Raw genomic sequence first — 20,105 nt, 5'->3', positions numbered from 1 at the left:
ATGATGCATTCTTCCTTGGTTTAAATCAATCTATAATTAGCTCGTGTGAAAATTATTTGAATAATATTATGCAAAGGAAGTGTTGTATGACCCATTATGTTTACGGGGTTTTATTCAAATGAACATATATTAACATGAAAATATACTTTAAATTGGCACATAAATCAAGAGCATGGAAGAAAACTAGAAAAGGTAAGGGGCAAATGTTGTGCTTTTCTTTTTTCTTTTTTAGAATATAATATAAAAAAGTACACGAATAGCATGAAACAAGACTGTAACCAAAAAATGATTCAACATGCCTATCACAACACATCAATTGGGGACGTTGGGGTTGGGATTCCCTTAACCTCCACTCGCTCCCAAACGGTCTAGCTCACTAACTTGAGTCGGGTTGGTCTGTGATTGATTTCGGCCTATAGGATCCCTTTCTTTTCCTACCACGCACAAGGGGGTTGGGTCACTTGAGGAGAAAATGCAACAAGTTTATCTTCTTGAAAGAAAAAAAAAATTACAAAATGACAAATTGACAATTGGTAAACTTGCAATTAAATCAACAATTTTCAAGCTACTAAGCCAAATTTTCATATGTGCCCCACAATAGGCTTGACATTAGAGTTGATCATTGGCCATACAAATTGTCAAAAGGTAAGGCTTGACCAGACTTCAAGATTGAGCTTAAACACAAGTTTTAAGTTTTTGTTTTTCATCGCCTCTACCCATTACAAAATAGTGTAGAGGTTGGCACCAATCGAGATGACCAAGTCTACATGTCATGTTAGATTCACACTATCTGAACGCTGGTGTGATCATGTCGAGCTCGTGCCAAATGTTGATATTGATGTGATGATGTCCGTGCACAACTCACAATTCATCGACAAACCTCTTATGTCGTGCCGAGTCAGGTAATATTCATGGCGTGCTTACGCTTATTTGTGGCCGATACGTGGGTAAAGTTTTACTCAAATGTAGGATCGACCCATTTTTGTTAAGGAGTAATCGAATTCGGGTTTCGGATCTGAAGGGAGAGAAAAACCAACGAAAACTAACAAACATCACCATTATTTTCTCTCTCCTCTTCCCTAATCCCTTTCTCCTTTCCTTCTTCTCTGAACCCGCCATTGCCGTCAATTTCAAAGCTCATAAACCCTAATTTTCCATCATCAATACCCTTCAAACCCCAGAAAATCCCATTTAGAAATCGATTAATTTCTCGTTTTTTCTTCAATTCGAACTTCGCTGAATCGAAACACAAAAACCCTTAAAAAACAATTTTGATTTTGGGTCGATTAATAAAAGGGATTCAAGATGAGGATTATGATCAAAGGAGGTGTTTGGAAGAACACCGAAGATGAAATTCTTAAAGCTGCTGTTATGAAATATGGGAAGAATCAATGGGCTCGAATTTCTTCTCTCCTTGTTCGTAAATCTGCTAAACAGTGTAAAGCTCGTTGGTATGAGTGGCTTGACCCTTCAATTAAGAAGGTATTCATCTTCTTTACTTTCTCTCTCCTCATTTTTTGTTTGATTATTCAATGTTATCAATGTATTTTCCATCAATTTTGTCTTCGCTTTTCGAGTTATTTGGGTTTGATTTTATGTAATTTAAGGTTGTTTTTGGTGATTTTTATGCTTACTGAAGTTGAATTAGTAGTAGGGTGATGGTGATTGGAATGTGGTTCTTCATTAGGTTGAAGGATTGAGTTTTAGTTCTTGCTATTAATCATGAGTGTAATTATGAGCTTACTTATCTAATTTTGATCTCGGATTCCGGAGTTATATGCTTTTTTTAGTGTAAGCGGTGAAGCTTGCATGTATGCTGATACTCTAGTTATGCTAATCACACATTCACACTGGCAGAAATTAGATGGTGATGAAATAGAAGTAAATTGATCTAATTAGAGGTTGGAGAGACTCGAGAGAGAATGATGGGGATGGGGATGGGAATGGGAACTCACTTTACGGGAGTGATGGATGTTCGAAAATATAATCTGTATACCTAGAAAAGCTGTTGTGATATTGGAGATATCGTTACACGTTAGTTGTTGTGATGTTCCAAATAATGTGTAACCACATTTTGTGTAGTTCATAAGCTGGGGTGTTGTAGGAGGCACTTGATATTGGTAAACCTTTTGATAACTTTTTCGTTATTACTATATTTACCCCCCCCCCCCCCCAAAAAATCTGGTTTGCCTTTTTCAGTTTGTTTGTTTATTAAATTGAATGCGGTATTACTCTGTCATTCTTGGTAGAATGCGGTATTACTCTGTCAATTCTTGGTAGCAAGTACATCGGAAAAGGTTTAATGAAGCTTTTATTTGCTTTTTTACGTTCTCCCCCTCTTTTAAATTAACTTGAACAAGTCTTAGGAAGTGATACTGATTCTTAATCTCCTTGAAACTTGTAGACAGAGTGGACTAGAGAAGAAGATGAAAAGCTACTTCATCTTGCGAAGCTTATGCCAACTCAGTGGAGAACTATTGCACCTATTGTTGGTCGTACTCCATCTCAATGTCTTGAGCGATATGAGAAACTTCTTGATGCAGCCTGTACTAAGGATGATAATTATGAACCTGGAGATGACCCACGTAAATTGCGTCCTGGAGAAATTGATCCTAATCCAGAGTCTAAACCAGCACGACCAGATCCTGTTGATATGGATGAAGATGAGAAAGAAATGCTCTCTGAAGCAAGAGCTCGGTTAGCCAATACAAGGGGTAAAAAGGCTAAAAGGAAAGCTAGAGAGAAGCAGCTTGAAGAGGCAAGGAGGCTTGCTTCTTTGCAGAAAAGAAGAGAACTCAAGGCAGCTGGTATAGACGTCAGGCAAAGGAAGAGGAAAAGAAAAGGTATAGATTATAATGCCGAGATCCCTTTTGAGAAAAGGCCTCCACCAGGGTTTTATGATGTTGTTGAAGAAGATAGACCTGTAGAGCAACCTAAATTTCCCACAACAATTGATGAACTTGAAGGAGAGAGAAGGGTGGATAGGGAAGCCCGATTAAGGAAACAAGACATTGCAAAAAATAAGATTGCTGAGAGGCAAGATGCTCCAGGAGCGATAATGCAAGCCAACAAACTTAATGATCCTGAGACAGTTAGAAAAAGGTCAAAACTGATGCTTCCTCCTCCACAGATTTCTGACCAGGAGTTGGAAGAAATTGCACGAATGGGTTATGCTAGTGATCTTTTGGCTGGAAATCAGGATCTTGCTGATGGGAGTGGTGCAACCCACGCCCTTCTTGCAAATTACTCCCAGACACCTCGACAGGGGATGACACCCATGCGTACTCCCCAGAGAACCCCTGCTGGGAAGGGTGATGCTATCATGATGGAAGCTGAAAATCTGGCAAGACTAAGGGAATCTCAAACACCATTGCTTGGAGGAGACAACCCAGATTTGCATCCTTCAGATTTTTCTGGCGTCACTCCAAAGAAAAGGGATGTTCAAACTCCTAATCCAATGCTTACTCCTTCAGCAACTCCTGGAGGAACAAGTCTTACTCCGAGAATTGGTATGACTCCCTCTAGGGATGGAAATTCTTTCAGCATGACCCCCAAAGGAACTCCTATTAGGGATGAACTTCGTATTAATGAAGAAATGGATATGCATGATAGTGCAAAACTTGAACTTCGGAGACAAGCTGAACTGAAAAGGAACCTGCGTATGGGTCTAAGTGGTCTACCAGAGCCCAAAAACGAGTATGAAGTAGTTGTTCGTCCAGAACCCGAGGATTCCGAGGATCCAGAGGAGATGATTGAAGAAGATATGTCTGATAGGTTAGCCCGTGAGAAGGCTGCAGAAGAAGCGAGGCAGCAGGCATTACTCAGAAAGAGGTCAAAAGTGCTGCAAAGGGAGCTTCCTCGACCTCCTTCTGCCTCTGTTGAGCTCATTAAGAATTCATTGATGAGAGCTGGTGAAGACAAGAGTTCATTTGTCCCTCCTACTGACATTGAGCAGGCAGATGAAATGGTGAGAAAAGAGTTGCTGAGTTTGCTAGAGCATGATAATGCCAAGTATCCACTTAGTGAGAAAGAGCAGAAGAAAGCAGCTAAGCGAAGTGCTAATACAGTACCTGTCATTGAGGATTTTGAACTAGATGAACTGAAAGAGGTAAATTTCTATTCATGTACCAATTTCTGTGTTCATTTCCTTTTTAAAATCTACAACGGTTTTAATTTAAAATTCAAGAACCTGAATTGGCAACATGGAAATCAGATGATGAATCTCATTATTGATATTGATAAACTATTAATAAGAAGCACTATTCTCTACTTTTATCTTTAAGGATAACATAAACTACTTGGCCACCACAACAAGTTTTGATGAAGCTTTTTTTCCTACCAGTCAGCTGCTTTAATATTCTATCCCAGAAATATTATTGTCTTTTGAAGAAATTTACTTGTCACAAAAATATCCATGTCACTAATCAACTCATCAATGCAACGTTTCAAGCTTGGTGCTACTTTTTTTGGGAACAAATGATATAGGAACCTCTATACCAAGCCCCATAGTGGATCTAATAATCTAGGACTAGAATCCTGTGCTGACTGCTGAAAGCCTAAGATGTTACATAATTTGGGATATGTATAAAAAACTGGAGGCCACTAAGGCTCACCAGGCGATAAGGATTTCCTTAGGCACACCTCATTCAAATGAGGCACACTTAATGAAAAGTGAAAAAAATATTGATTCTTTTTTTATCGGCCCAGGTTGAAAAAGAAGATATATACGTAGTATATTACTCCCCAATCTAGGGTTTAGATTTGAAATCCCTCATTCTTATATTTTGAGCCATTTACTTCATGGTAATGGAATGGTACATTAGGGCTTTTACCGATGATGAGGCAACTCTCTCTCATGGATCGATTGTTTATGTTCTTTCAGCTCATGTAATCTATTTTCTTGGCTATTAAATGACATGATTCTCAATATTTCCTAATGTGCAGTATATCATTTTTTGTACGAGGGTATATCTACGGTTTTATGATCTGTAAGATGGGGTAGGGTATGACCTGTCTAGAACTTGGAAGGTGGTGTAAACCTTGACATCCTCAGACCTTGCCAACACGGTGCATTTTGTTAATTTTAGGACAGAGGGAGGGAAATGAGTTGTAGGTATTTCTTCAATGGACCTTGAGCTGTGCTGCTTTCCTACATCCTTTCACTAACCTGAGTCTGCAGTCAACTGCACTCTCATCTTTCTGCCTCAAGCCATCTGGTTGATGGATGACCCTTTTTTCTGTAAGGTGAAAGGATGATGTTACTTGTTCAGGACTTCAAGAGCCATGGAGAGCAGAATGTGTGTCCGTATCTTACAATTATGAGAGAATCATTTGCTCCCTTTTTTGTTTTGTTTTGTTGATAACTTCAATTTGAGTTCTTCATTGTGTTGTTTTGTTATTCCATTTAGTGACTCTTGTATGAGAGTACTCAATGATTAATGGCTGATAGAAAGGCTAGTATCACCCTGGAAGAGAAAGTCAATATTTTGAAATTGATTGTAGGTGCTAGGTCTAATTTTCAATCAGGCTGATTGGCTAAAGACAATGTAATAACTTGAAGTTCTAGATGCTACACGGATGGATCCAAGCTGTGTAAACTTACTAAACTATAAAGGGCATGTTTGGCACTAGGTTTTAAGTATCTTGTAGGCCAAGTTCTGTTCACCTTATTTCCACTTATTTCAGGGTTAAAAAGTTCAGATAAGATAAGTTCGGGAAAAATAAGTTCAGATAAGTTGTGATAAGGGTTAATCAAGGCTGCCCAAATTTAATTTATAACTAAAATAAGTTATACTAAGGGCTAATAAGTTCAGATAAGATCAGATAAGTAAAAATCAGGTGAATAGAACGCACCCTTAGTGGTTTGACCAAGTCAAACCCATTACTTTATAAAATATCTGAGTTTAGCAATGTAGTGGTGGGGGTAGTCTATGAAATTTTAGTGGTGGAGGTAGCTTTTATTGAAAGCTGAAATTATTATGGAGTAGCTTTTATCAAGCGAGAATAACTGTTAGATTTTTTTTTTTTTTTTTTTTAAGGTTTTTTTTTTTTTACCAGTAACAACTTGCAACTAGTCAATCTTAGTTTTTAAGGGCGCAAGGCGCACCAAGGTGCAAAAGTCGTTGGAGCCTAGGCGCAAGGCACAAGGCAAAGGCGCGCGCCTTTTGTAGGTGAGGCGCACTTTAATCATATAGAGAAAAAAAAATATAATTTCTATTAAATAAGTGTAAAAGTGGAGTCATGAGAAAAGGTGAAAGGGCCATGTGATCAATATCTAGGGTTCTTCAAATCAAATTGGGGTATTGGGGATTTCTCACTCTAGAATTAAATTAAACCTGCCCGTCACAAAGTCCCATGGGTTTTCATTTAGAAAAAAACAACTTGTGTAATTGCTATTGATGCTTTACAACATGAGGTGCAAAATGAGGCGCAAGAAACAGCCTAGAAAAAAGCTCAAAGGTGCGTGCCTTTTGTACGTCTTTGAGCCTCGTAGAGCTAAGGCGCCAACTCTTGAGCCTTACCGAAGGCGTGCTTTTTAAAACTAAGTAGTCAATAGCTACTTTATCTAACCCTCAAACTTATATTATCAATCTTCCCAGCTATTTTCTTGTTCTAGATAACTGCTTCTACCACAACAACAGAGAAACTAACAGCAACCCCTGCAACTACGTTTTGTCAAATAGGGCCTAAGTACATTGTTTAAGATTTGTGAAAATGTGGATTTTATATCAAATTAATAAATGCTTGTTTTAAAAAAAAATCTGCATCATATGCATCACTTTAAAAAAAATATATAGGGATTCTGATTTTTTTTTTTTTAAAAAAAATATTAAATGTAGGGATGCTGATGGAATTGTATTGCTGATTTCCTTCCCTTCCCCCTTATCCCTTCTCAAGCATGAGTTACTTTTGCACTCCAAGCACTGTGCACATCCAACTGATCAATACAACTTGGATATAGTAGGTGATTTATTTGTGAAATGATCTGTTTGCTGCATATATCTAATGTACTGAAGTGCACGAGTTTCCTCATTTGCTGATGTTCAATGTTGGGAGTATTATCTAGTATGTATAATTCATATTCTTACGTTTTAATGGCTTGTATTCTTTGTGTCAGGCTGGTTCATTCATTGAGGAAGAGGCGCAGTATCTATGTGTAGCAATGGGACATCAGGAAGAGACCTTAGATGATTTTGTTGAGGCACACAAGACTTGTTTAAATGATTTGATGTATTTCCCTACTCGTAATGCTTATGGTCTCTCCAGTGTGGCTGGAACTGTTGAGAAGCTTGCTGCCTTACAAAATGAATTCGAAAATGTTAAGAGGAAGATGGATGATGATAATAAAAAGGCACAACGGCTTGAGAAAAAGATTGATGTTCTTACTCATGGTTATAAGGTTGGTTATTATGTTAAATTTCTATTTAATTGATATTTCTGTATTCACAATTTGTTTCAGTTTATTTATAATTTATTTATTTTAATTTTTTGGCTAAGGGGCTGGGGTTGTTCTAAATAAGCCAATAAGGACAGCATGTGTTAGGCAACATCATACTTTAATTAAATGGCATCATATATAGATTGAAACACGACGTCATTGAGCCATTGACCTCTCTTACATTCTACTTCATGTACTTATAGTGAACATCAACTTGCTGGCTGTCTAAGCCATAGCTCAGCTCAGATCTGTTTTATTGGTAGTACTTGTCTAGTGAAATTTCACCCATTTTCTTTTTAAGTTACCATGTGAAACAATTTTGATGGGAGCCAAGTTCTTTATATGACCATGGAATTTTGATGTATTTTTGAAATGGTTCTGTTTCTGATAACCAATATAAAAAAAAAAAAAACGTTACGCATCTAAAGATCATACCTAGATTTCTTTTATTAAATAAGAAAAGGTATTTTGTTGATTAATCATGTAAAAGATTACTGTAGAGGACAAGGTATCTTCACATTGTAACCAAAGAGATAAATTACAGGGTAATCCAATTCCATTGAATCCTCTCAAGAAAAATAGTGTGTTTAGAATTGTCTTCATACTATGTAAGCAAGTACTATGGGTTAGGGGATATTAAGACATAAGACATCTTTACTTTCTTTGTGAAGCTGCTACTATTATGTGTAGTTTGATATGAAGGGTTAATGTGGATTTGTCCTGCAAATTTTGAAGCACTGTAAATGTGATGGCCATGAGAAGATTTGAATACACAATCTTCTGGCATGCTTTTCTAGCTAGTTTGTGTCTGTAGAAATAGATTTATTACATATAAATGGTTATGCATGTGAGGTTATGTGCTCTTCAAGGCTCCATAAGTTAATGCTTTCTGATGGGGTGTTCACCATATTATCTTGCTGGTTTCATCTGACTATAGGTCAAGACCACATCCAGCCTTTGTTCATCTTTGTGTTTGTACAATATAATTTGTTATACAGATCATATGTAGGTGTAGTATTTGATATTTATAACCATGATGATGCTAAGCTGTTATAGCTTATGTATTTCAGATGCGGGCTGATAAACTGAAGACACAAATCGAGCTCACATTCAAACAGATGAATACAGCTGGAACTGAATTGGATTGCTTCCTAGCTTTGCAGAGACAGGAAAATATGGCAGCTTCATTTAGAATCAAGGGCCTTTGGGAAGAAGTCCAGAAGCAGAAAGAGGTAGAGAAAACTTTACAGAAACGTTATGGAGATCGTGTTGCTGAACTGGAGAGTATCCGGCAGCTCATGGATCAGTACAGAAAAGCGGAAGAAATAGAAGCTAAGAAACAATTAGAAGAGTTGGCTAACAATGCAGCTAATCAGGCTTCACTACTGAGCTCTGAAACTCCGGAACCTGTAAGCGCCATGGAAGTAGATTCCTCTGATGATGTAAGACCTCAGGAGGATGGTGAAGCTTCTGAAACGGTCAATAGAGCTAGTTTACAAAATATCATGCACACAGATGGTGATGTGGCATCAATTGCGGATACACCAAGCATATCTCTTGCTTCTGAGGCTAAGGGATCTGAAGCTGCCATGGAGCAAAATGTAGGCGACACTAATGTTCCCAACAGCATTTTGGATAATACAGATCATCCTGTTGGGGAAGCTCTTGAGAACAATGGTTTTGTCGATGGAGAGCCTGTTTCTATCTCTAAACTGGAGACACAAGAAGTAGATGGGGAGCTCAGTAGCCAGATCAATGAGGCAGAAGGGAATAAACTTATGATAGATGGAGATGTGGGCAAGCCTGTAGAAAGGGTGGAAGATGGTGCCAGTAATAATCAAGTGTGATACCAACTTGCAACTTAAGTAGTAGGTTGTTGCTATCTGTTGGAGCCCACTGCGCCTAAAAGAGGCATAAGAGATTAAGAGGGAATGTGGAAGAGATGATTCGAATGAGACTATTGAAGTTTGTTGGGTCTTCATTTTTGCTTGTGCATTGTTCCTTTAGCGAGTATGGATTTAAAAACAATTGATCTTGCTTCACTCCCATGTCATGGTATTTGGCATGATCCCTGGTCTTCTGCTGTTAGAACAACTCTGAAATACGTTAAATGTGTGGGCTTTGTTTTTATCTAATAGAATGATCTCTATTGAAGATAAAACCTGTCCAGAAACAACAATCTGATTTGTATGTTAGAAGTTGTACCATTTCCTGGGAAGCTGCTTAAAACACCTGTACCATTTCAAGGATAAGTTCTCAGAGGATAGCTTGCTTCAATCTGGTAATACTAATTGTTCTATTTGCAACTTATACTAAAATTGCTTGAGCTTCCCCCAATTTTGTTGATAACCTGAATCTTGTTCTCGTTGATTGGGGATATGACCCAGGCTAAGTAATGTCTTCTCGTATGAGTTTTAATCATCTTGTTCCTAGTAATTTTTTCCATATGGGACTATATCCTTATTTGTGTTTTCTTTAGAGGAGCGGGATGGTTTACAAATGGTGGTGCAGAATTGAACTTTCAGCTTTCTGTTGAGGACAAGACTTGAACCATGAGCTTATTTTGATGTTTTTCTTTTCTAAATTTGCTGCTGTATTAAATGTGATAGATTCTGTATGCTTGTTTTGTAGATTTAAACATATCTTTCTTTACTCATCTAGAGCTTTTGCTTTACAAGATTTATGTAGGTCTTTTAAGTCGAGTAAACGGGTTGTTTCGTTATACAAGGAACTTAATTTCAAGTGACTTGAAGAACTCTTCCTTCCGTCCTTTTTTGTTTGTCCCATATGACAAATGTTTATGGAGAACCGTTTTACTCCGAAATAAATTGCATTTGGTTCTACCAATTTGGGCAAACAAAAGTCGACGAAGGGAGAATCAGGTTTCTACTTCTACTCCATATTAATCATGAGCAGTTAGTAAAATAAGTACAACTATGACTACTTCTACTCCACATTTCATAGTTTCTCATTAAAGCTTACCTTCCATGAATTGACTACTTTAACAATAGTTGGAATTGCTGAATCAATTATATCCAGACATAGATCATGCCTATGTGTCAGTTCCAATCTTCACTAGCAATACTTGGTTTGGATCTACCGTGGGTTTCAAACGTTGCGTGTATTCACATCTAATTCCAAAAAGTAATCTTGTCTTACATGTTTTAATAGCTCATCAATTTGAATACTACAACCAAATTAGTTGTCTAGTTGGTAAGGTTTTACGAGTAGATATGATACTTAACAGTAGAGATGAAATTCCGTCTACATCAATATCCTTTGTGGCTCCCTACAAACCCGAAAATAAATCAAGTTTGGGTAAAGTCATATCTCTTAAGAGTTCACTACTTCACTCTATATTGAGTAGCTAAATCTAAGTATGCCTGAGAAGAATATGTTTTCCTATGTGGCTTTGGAACCTTTGGATACAAAATAAAGACAGAGAGAGGAAAAGCCAATAATTTCTTTTATTTTCATATGCTGTAATAGAAAAAAAAATATTGATCTACCATTTCATACAGTATTACATTATGAAAATCATCAAAGCCACCATATTTGGTGTACATTTACAGAAGTATTTCCTCGATGTTTAGTGTAATGTAGGTGATGACAAGGGGACACAGCTCCCTTGATTTATTAGAGATGTATGACGATAAATATATCATATACTAGTATTTCCTCGAAAAAAATAGGCTTTTAATCTGGAAATATACACTTAAACCACATATACATCTCATAAGATGTACAGATCTACAAAAGACCTAACCTTAGTGTTTGTAGAGGGCAAAAACTCTGCATTTTAGTCGGACATGCCACTCTCGAGCATACTATACTTCCCGTTAACAGGGGTCATGGATTGGCACTTGATAGCAGATGAGAAGTTTGGACTTTGGAGCACCTCTGATCAAACATCTAATCTGAGAATATATACACTTTGAAACAGGTTACTTGTCAATACTTTTGTACATTTTATGAAGATGACATGTTGCAGTTTGCCACTGTTCCATTCACAAACAGGCAACAAGTTTATGTCAGTCGTATCAGCTACGTCGTTTCTGTAGGCAGCTTCAGCAGTTTCTGAAGCATTAATATCTTGACCTTGATTGTGGCACAAAGTAGACTCCTAAATACCTTCTTTTGATGTCTGCAATTTGAATAACACACAGTTATGGACCTTATGGTGAAGCCGTTAAGGTTGGTTGTAAAAATATTTATCCCACCATCAAAACAATAAACAGTTGGTTTTACCCTCTATCACATATCATCTTAACTAAATTAACTTGACCATATTCTTAAACGACAATAAACGTAAAAATCGAATGGAGTAGTAAAAAATAGGCTAGCAGCCAACTTTGTCATTTGTCATTTTACCACAATCCTAATGTCCTAAAACTCCTAATGTTGTTCAATAATTGACCCCTGATGTATTTTCACAGGAATAAGAAAATTCCAAATTCATTCAAATATATGAATTATGCAAATATCTAGTGGTGATTTCAATTATTGAAGACTAATAATGTCACAACACTAGAAGATCCAAATGTAGGCAAAAAATGCAAATACCTGATTTGTTGCCTGATTCATGGAGCTGTTAACATTGTTGCTATCCATGCTAGAAATTACTTGTGGGTTAGCATCCTTTTTACTACTAGATGGTGCTAGATGTGTTGCATTTGATGACCCACCAACACCCGAGGCATTTAATCCTATGGGAATCTTCGAAAAACTACCCATTGGAACGGAAACTGTAGGAGTTTGCTGCATGGACATTGCTAATCCTTGACCGTGGTGCGGAAATGCCTGAAGATTAGAACCTGGCATTCCATGGAACATAGCCCCGGTTCCAGGGATAGCGTAATGTGGGCTTTGGAAAGGTACCATCTTCGTGCTGTTATTCATGTTTAGCATGTTCATCCCAAAGCCCATTCCCATACCCATACCAAGCCCCATGGCACCCATGGGAGAGAAATGTGGCATATGTGCTCCATGGATCGGTGGCATTCCTGGTGGTAGCATCATAGGCTGCATATACATCCCAGCACCCATTGACAATACCTGCAGCATCCACTAATTGATGTAAGCCAACAGATTGTCCTGTTTCTGAAGGCATTTTGAGTACAAATTAATAAATCAAGGGAACGGTAATGAAGTCTTCCATGTTAATGTTCGACGAAATGCATCTAAATAGTCAGACATTTCCCTTTTCATTCATTTTCATCATCACTTATATCCACACCTCTGGATGGTAATGAAAATGGAAGAAAAGCAAATGCTTGCTAATGGAAAATCAATACCTTGAACATCCAACAATGTTCAATTCAATATTACACATAAAACTTCATTACCATTCAATTGACTTGTAACTTATGCCAAACAAGCTGCCACAGCAGCCTAATAGCTCACCTGTACCTGAAGTTGGAGAGTCTTCAAATACTCTATAGCCTCATCAAGCATCGAAGCTTTGTCCGCCTAGTGTTTGGAAAGGAATAGTTAGCAGTCATGTATGATAGAAAAGTGAGCACCAATTACATATCTTGACTTGATTTTCTGTCTCTAGACTCTAGAGTCTTAACACCCCAAGAATTCAAATGAAACACAGATGGTATATCTAACCAAAGGCATCGAACGTATCAAAAGCATTACCTTATTGCAGTTGGGTATGAGCTCTTGTAATGCACGCATCTTCTCATTAATTCTATCCCTTCGTCTCTGTTAGTAACATTTCAAAAGGTACACATTAATTTCCAATTGCAAATGTCACCGGTCTCACTAGTCACCACTACAGATACTAATTTGCAAACTATGAGCTTACCCTTTCAGATAGATTATGCACTTCTGCAGCTCGGCTTCTCTTTGAGCCACCGCGACCATGAGAAGGTTTCTTTCCACCCACTGATTCCTCTTCAATTTCCTGCAAGTTAGGCAATTTCCAGCTTAACATGAGAATTGGAAATTAGAATGACAAGAAGCATATAATATTCATCAGGAGTAAGAAGAAATCTTACTTCACTAGGATCTTCTGATTCTGTTTCACGAGACTTCCTTTTCGAATTGCGTGCAGGCTCATTCGAAGTTCTTTCTGCACTATTGGCTGAACATACAGAAGATGTTGCAACTACTGGCTCCATGATTCTATCACCACTGGTACCCACTTTGCTCATTGGTGAATCACACACTTGATTTTGTGATGCCTGATTTTTAGCTATGTCTTCTCTACACATAGGTTGATTTGCAGAAAGCAGCTCTTCAGCACGCGGCTTTGTGGGCAAAGCAATTGAATTGTTGTTTGTTGGTGCCATAATGGATTGATTGTGAGATATGGGTTCCTTTTGGGAATAACCACTATCCAAATTAACCAGTGTAGAGTTAGCAGGATTACTACTAAAGGTGCACCTTTTATTCCCATCCTCTAATCTCTTTGAGGGATTTACAGTCACATGATTAGCTCTAGAAAGAGCAGCAGGCCGCGAGAAGCAGGGAAAATTTGTAAAGCCCGAGCTAGTAGTGCTAGGCTGTCCTGCATCCAGCTTCTGCAACCTCAAGCTGGTAAAAGCACTTAGTGAAGATGGATTAAGACCGGAGTCTCGTGAACCAACATGGTGGGTGTTGCTTGCATTGCTACCAGTAATATCAGAAATTCCTGATCTGGGGACACTTTGCTGGAAGGGAAACATAAATTGCGGTACCTCAATACTTCCCCCTCTATTATTCTTCTCATTACTTGAATAATCCTTAGATGTGTTGTTATGCTTCAGGCTTGCAGAATTATCATGGTCATCACCATGAAAACTAATTTTCCTTTCCCGGTATGCTAAATGATTATCGGTAGGGAGATCGTTAATTGTAACTCCTGATAACTCATTCAAGAAGTCAGAAGTATAGTCATTATGCAAAGTTTCTTCCATGGGATAATTCAACCAAGGTACCAAGTCAACATCTTCATCCAAACCCATTTCACAAGAAGGTACAGACATTGGAAAATCACCAATTACAGAATCCATTGTGCCAAACTTGGCCATTTTCGAGCAATTAGTACCACTCCTACCATCTTGAGACTTGAGGCCATAGGTTTGAAAATTGTTTGAATTACTACTTTTTCTAGCTTTATTACCTTGCATCATAAGCTGACCATTTTCCCAAACTAGCTCAACGCAATCAGTATCAGGTCTGCATCCAATTCCCCCAAAAAATACACCAATATAAGTACACAATAAGGGAAAATAAAGGTATATTCAAATCACCAAAATAAAACCTAATTTATAAAGATTAGCCTACTAATAGAAGTATACCTAGAAGAAGGATCAATAGAAGTAGAGGCAGCTTCATTGGTGACATCCACTTTCCCTTTGAACATCCTAACAAGCTCAGTTAAAGGCATATTACAGATCAAAATTGTATCTTTCACAACATAAACTTCTCTTCTAGCAAAGCCAAGTCCTGCAACCAAGTTCCGAACCCGAAATCAGTTTCATTCAAATCTCAATTTCTATCAATAAAACCAAATTAAAGGGCATCCAACACTAAGAACAATGTTTTCACAATTCATTGAGCTCAACACTTTCTTTGGAAATTCATGCTCAAAGTTTACAGGAATGAGTGGCATATACAGTAGTATAAAATTAGAAGGAAACCCTCTAAATTATTAAAATAAAAACAGCCCAAATGAGATCTTATTTAACTGATGTCCTAATCACAAAGATACACACAATTAGAATAATTTAAAGGTACTAGTCAAACTAATTGTTTAATCACAGACTCACAGTATCACCATATACTATAATGATCCCACTAATTAGAACTGATTATAGGTTAAAAAATTCAATCTTTCTGATACAATCTTGATTAAAATATAATACCCAGAAAAACCCACATCAGAATTATCCAAAATTAAACAATAATTATAGCAAAAACACAAAACAAACACCAACCTTATTATTATATAAAAAAAATTGGCAGCAAAAGGAAGAATACCCAGAAACTGAAAAAAGGTCTAAAATTAGCTAAAATTGTACTCAAAACTCAAACCCCAAAAAAGCCAATCATGAAAAATCAAAAATGAAGGGCACAAAATTTCTGGGAAATCAGAATTTCATCAAATTCTTCTCAGATTTCAAGAGGAACTAAGCCAATCACACAAATCTAGAAAGTTGTAATCCAACAAGACTTATAACTTAGAGGGTTAGAGAGAGAATTTAGAGAGAGAAATAGAGAGAAGATCCAGGTGGGTAGTAGTAGAAGACGGCGTAAGCTTAGTAGAGTTGCTGTATAGGCGGGGCCAAGAAAAGGGGGAAAAAAAGCAGAGGAGGCAACAAGAACAGGATACTGTGCTAAATGCTAATGCTTAGGATCATTTCAATTTTTGACCATTTTTATTGCTTGTTTTTTTTAGCTCAATTACCGTTTTTTACCCACTCTTTTTTTGTTGTATGTGTACGTTTTGTTCACTTTGGCGGTATATTTGTGTGTTCCTTTTCTTTATGACGACTGTATCACCGTATGTAGTTTTATTTTACCTGTCGTATTTGATTAATATTTTGTGAGATTTTTAGTCAAATTATTACGAGATTAGGAAGACTTTGACACTTGCTAATTGCTATATTCATTTATGTATATACGAGTAGCTGATTATTTCATTATTATGTGTGGTTTAATATGATAGGAACAATGGGAAACAATCAATAAAATTTAGTTTTGAAATCAATCTTAAATTATTATTATTATTATTATTTTGAAAGAATAAATCTTAATTAATTATCCAAAATAGTTGCAAGTTCATAATACTCTGTACTATTAGTAATGGTTGTTTTTAGTTAGTTGTTGCAATAATAATAATAATGAGTACAATAAATAATTTGTGTCAAAAAAAAAAAAAAAAAAAAAAGAGAGAACAATAAATTATAAATCCATCTTCTATGCGTGTGTTACAGTCTTTCTTGAATCAAATAGTAATTGTGATTTTTTTTTTTTTAATAAATTAAATAGTAATTGTGATTAAAATAAGGGTAATGCTATATGCAGCCCTTAGGGTTGCATATAAGCATTTAATATCCTTCTTTTTTTAAGTATTAAGTTGGGAATTTATCGACAGTTCACGAGTAAATCGGTATAATAAATGTTTATTTATTGCGTATTCTTCCTACTTTTAGCTTCTTATATGCAGCCATTGGGGCTGTATATATATTTTTCCTTAAAATAATGTATCTATCATTTGAAATTGTTAATCATATAGATTTGACAAATTATTATAAAAGAATCATGTAGATTTGACAAAAGTTTTAGCTTGTGTCTCCGCATTTGCACCCTATGGGATAAAAGGAACAATTACAACTTTTGCATGTTTTTAAATAATTAATATAATTTCTCCTGATTTTAAATCTTACAATTTTAAGTAATAATAAATAATAATCATCCTTCTTCCAGACTGTATTCCTTTTTCTTCCTTGAATATTTCGTTAAAGGTTCATAAATTATTAAATTTGTATAGTGGTCATGGCTTTTTGTGGGGTTAGTTGATATAGATTGTACTAATGGATAAATTAAATAAATAATGGTCATCTTTTATGAAAACAAATAATATTTGTTCTGTCTAAAAAAAAACTATAAATATTTGTTTATTATTATAGATTGGATCTGTAATAATAGTATTTGGAGTGAGAGCGTGAGATTGTCGTGTCATTTTTGTTTTAAAAAAATATATTTAGGGCACTTTATATCATTTGAATAGATTGATTTCAAAGAATTATTAAAAAGTCAAAGGTTTAGTTTATAATGGGTAGCAAAGTTCTAATCTTCCCTTGATTGTAGGTACAAGACTATGATAACTATAGGATTAACAATGATTAGAAGGTCTTTCACTTGCTAATCAAGCTTTAATTACGTACTTTATAAAATTAAGTAGGAAAAGTAAAGTTGATTTCACTTTATGATTTTGGATAAGATTTTTAACGGGTTAATTATGGAACAAAGACTTGTGTGGACCTGGTCCACAATAATATTATTGTGGACCCGAGGTCTATACACACGCAACTGATTTTATATTGAACATAGTGACCATTATTTTTAACATAGTAACCTTATTTTTAACCTAGTAACCTTTATTAAAACTAATACAACGTTTAATAATATTGTGAGCTTGAAATACGACGCTATTACCCTAATTTTAACATAGTGGTCTTTATTATTCATATTGATCAGTATATAAAATATTTCATTACAAAAATAACCACTTAGGCCTATATATTACCAAAATGATTTTTATTTCAATATAGTGATTTTTTTAAATTATAGTGACCCTTTTTTTTTATTAATAAAACAACCATACTTTTTCTAATGTTAGTGGTCCACGATAAATTAGTGTGAACCAGGTTCATTTAAGAATTTGTCTAATTATGGTTGGTTCATAAGTAACTCTACCAATGTATTTAGTAGTATTTGTAGTGCAAAAAAGGAACAAAAATGAATTTGTTATAGACTTATAGTGCAATCAAATTGTAATAAAAGGAATAAGTTAATTCTTGTTACAATAATTAGGGTTGTTCAGAATACGATTTAGATTGTACCAAACCATACAAAAAGTATTAATGTTCTCTTGATCTTAAAATATTAGAATACTATATAAACCATGCCATATCACAAGTTACTGGCAAAGTACGTACTATTCTAATAAATAACATTTATATTTACGATAAAGTACATAATAATGAGATTGCTATTTTTACTTGATTCTCAAAACATAATAGATCTAAACTTATTTTTGATAAGATTTGAACTTATTTCTTTTCAAATTTGATCGAGACTAGACTTATGTGAGTGTTAAACAATACAGTGGATTCAAAACCGCCAACAATACACTAATAAAACCAATGGTTGTGATTGAGACCCTTTATGAAGTGTCAAGTTTAATCTTGGTTGGAATTGGAGCAAAATTTGCTAAGGATGTATGGCCCAAACATGAAACATCACTTCCAAAGGTTCTAGCAATAATAACTCCTCCAAAAGATTGAGACTATCAATTCATAGTTAGTCTTCGTCATTCGTTACATGGTCCTTACTACATCTATATTATTGATTAATCTATCTACACATACTTTGTTTTCAAACCCATATCCCTACTTTTGTTACACCAAATAATGGTCCAATAACAAAAACATGTTATCACTAGCAATGGTCAATGACCTAATTTAATATGTTAGAAGTATAGATCAAGTTATTGGATATGAAGTTAGCTAGGGCTAATATGATACTGATTGAAATTCATCTAAATTATATTATTAGCTATAATGTCACAAGTATACAATAGAAACATAGATTAAGATTGAAAATATACATAATTTTGATGAATGGGAAAAATTAATTATGTAAGAATATATTAACATTATTTTATACAACACTTTTTAGATCTTGGAATTTCGATCTTTTATTTTTGACTTAATCGATCTCTGTCATTTTATTATGTACGTACCACATACACTAGAGTAATTCTTTTTATATTTAGTTACGTTTGTACCTTTCCCTATATTGGTATGTTCGGAGCTCAAAGCCCCTACCTTATTTATCTCTAGACTCTAGTAGCCGGAGATGAAATAACAAGCAAGAGTTATGCATGAATTCGATCAATTGCTAGTCTAGTAAGATTAGAGCGAACAAAACCTTCACTCTCACATCACATAGATTACTCAAGCAGAACATTATAGGAAGTTACATTCTTTTCTAATTGTAGATTAATTTGTATTTCTAAATTTAAGAATTGAAAAGGCAAAGATTTGGGATTATATTAGGTCAAATAGTTAATTAGCAAAGGACATGTGAACAGACTAGGTGACAAAAGTAATGCCGTGCCTTAATTTACAAAGTGTTGGAATCATGTCATGGCTAATATATTTTATCAATTTCGAATCAATTCATACAAAGAAAAAGAAGATAAAGATAAACAAAGCATAATTTTGTTTTCAATAATTTGCAGACACCAAATCATCCCCTTTATTATCTAGGATAGATGTCATAGATATAGGACCTGTTTCGGGGTTTTCTGATGTCCTGCGGGAGAGTTACAATTCCGAGACTGGAACCGGACGCCTGTACCTGCAAAATAACGGAGACTCCTGAGAGCTCCGCCTCCAACGGTCAAGTTAGTACCTGATTAAGGAGTAATTAATACGGAAATTAAAGTAATGAGATCTCTCTAGGTGAGAGTGCTTAGTGTTGGTAATCTGCGCCGTTAGCGAGATTAGCCGATTGTTGATGTTCCGTAATAACTCTGTTCTTCTCTGCTTGATTTCTTGATTCTTCGATTATTCCATCATCTAACTAATGAGGATTAATTCAGTATTTATAGCCTTGAGAAGCGTGCCACTCTCTAGGTTTAAGGTTAACCTAGGGCTGATCGGGCCTCTAGACTGGATTGGGCCTTGATGGCCGGTTTTCCCATTTGGCATGGGTGGACACGTGGCGTGTCTAAATTGGTCCGTAGAGGACGTATCTGTGATTGACACGTGGCAGGCTCCTGTTGGCCTTCGTGAAGGACACGTGGCGTGTCTAAATTGGTCCGTAGAGGACGTATCTGTGATTGACACGTGGCAGGCTCCTGTTGGCCTTCGTGAAGGACACGTGGCGGAACCTGGTTGGTCCACTTGTCAGACGGTGATCGGTGGATAAAAATCCCCTAATC

The 20,105-nt window shown here is 36.0% G+C and overlaps 2 protein-coding genes across 5 annotated transcripts; one reads left to right on the top strand and one right to left on the bottom strand.

The window, feature by feature from the left end:
• Positions 1-1,020: 1,020 nt before the first annotated feature.
• Positions 1,021-10,180, top strand: LOC110701253 (cell division cycle 5-like protein). Of its 2 annotated transcripts, XR_002507330.1 has the most exons (5): positions 1,021-1,482; positions 2,405-4,108; positions 7,118-7,399; positions 8,509-9,719; positions 9,918-10,180. XR_002507330.1 is itself a non-coding variant. In XM_021878867.1 (4 exons), exons 1-4 carry the CDS (start codon positions 1,306-1,308, stop codon positions 9,283-9,285), a joined length of 2,940 nt encoding a protein of 979 aa, XP_021734559.1. In that variant the 5' UTR covers positions 1,021-1,305; the 3' UTR covers positions 9,286-10,180. The 2 variants fall into 2 exon arrangements, 1 of the variants encoding a protein (XP_021734559.1); XM_021878867.1 differs by having other exon boundaries at positions 8,509-10,180.
• Positions 10,181-10,917: 737 nt separating this feature from the next.
• Positions 10,918-15,865, bottom strand: LOC110701254 (transcription factor PIF3-like). 3 transcript variants are annotated; one of them, XM_021878870.1, is made up of 8 exons: positions 15,367-15,865; positions 14,728-14,875; positions 13,444-14,605; positions 13,251-13,349; positions 13,082-13,147; positions 12,848-12,907; positions 12,002-12,493; positions 10,918-11,582 (listed from the first exon to the last, which is right to left on the bottom strand). In XM_021878870.1, the coding sequence occupies exons 2-8, from the start codon at positions 14,814-14,816 to the stop codon at positions 11,562-11,564; spliced, it is 1,989 nt and encodes a 662-aa protein (XP_021734562.1). In that variant the 5' UTR covers positions 14,817-14,875; positions 15,367-15,865; the 3' UTR covers positions 10,918-11,561. The 3 variants fall into 3 exon arrangements, with proteins under 3 accessions (XP_021734562.1, XP_021734560.1, XP_021734561.1); XM_021878868.1 differs by having other exon boundaries at positions 12,842-12,907; positions 15,367-15,863; XM_021878869.1 differs by lacking the exon at positions 15,367-15,865 and having other exon boundaries at positions 12,842-12,907; positions 14,728-15,357.
• Between the last annotated feature and the right edge of the window lie 4,240 nt (positions 15,866-20,105).

This window comes from Chenopodium quinoa, unplaced genomic scaffold (assembly GCF_001683475.1).
Source record: "Chenopodium quinoa cultivar QQ74 unplaced genomic scaffold, ASM168347v1, whole genome shotgun sequence".
Lineage (NCBI taxonomy): Eukaryota > Viridiplantae > Streptophyta > Magnoliopsida > Caryophyllales > Amaranthaceae > Chenopodium > Chenopodium quinoa.
The sequence above is the reverse complement of the archived record's forward strand: the minus strand, read 5'-3'. Positions and strand labels throughout refer to the sequence as shown.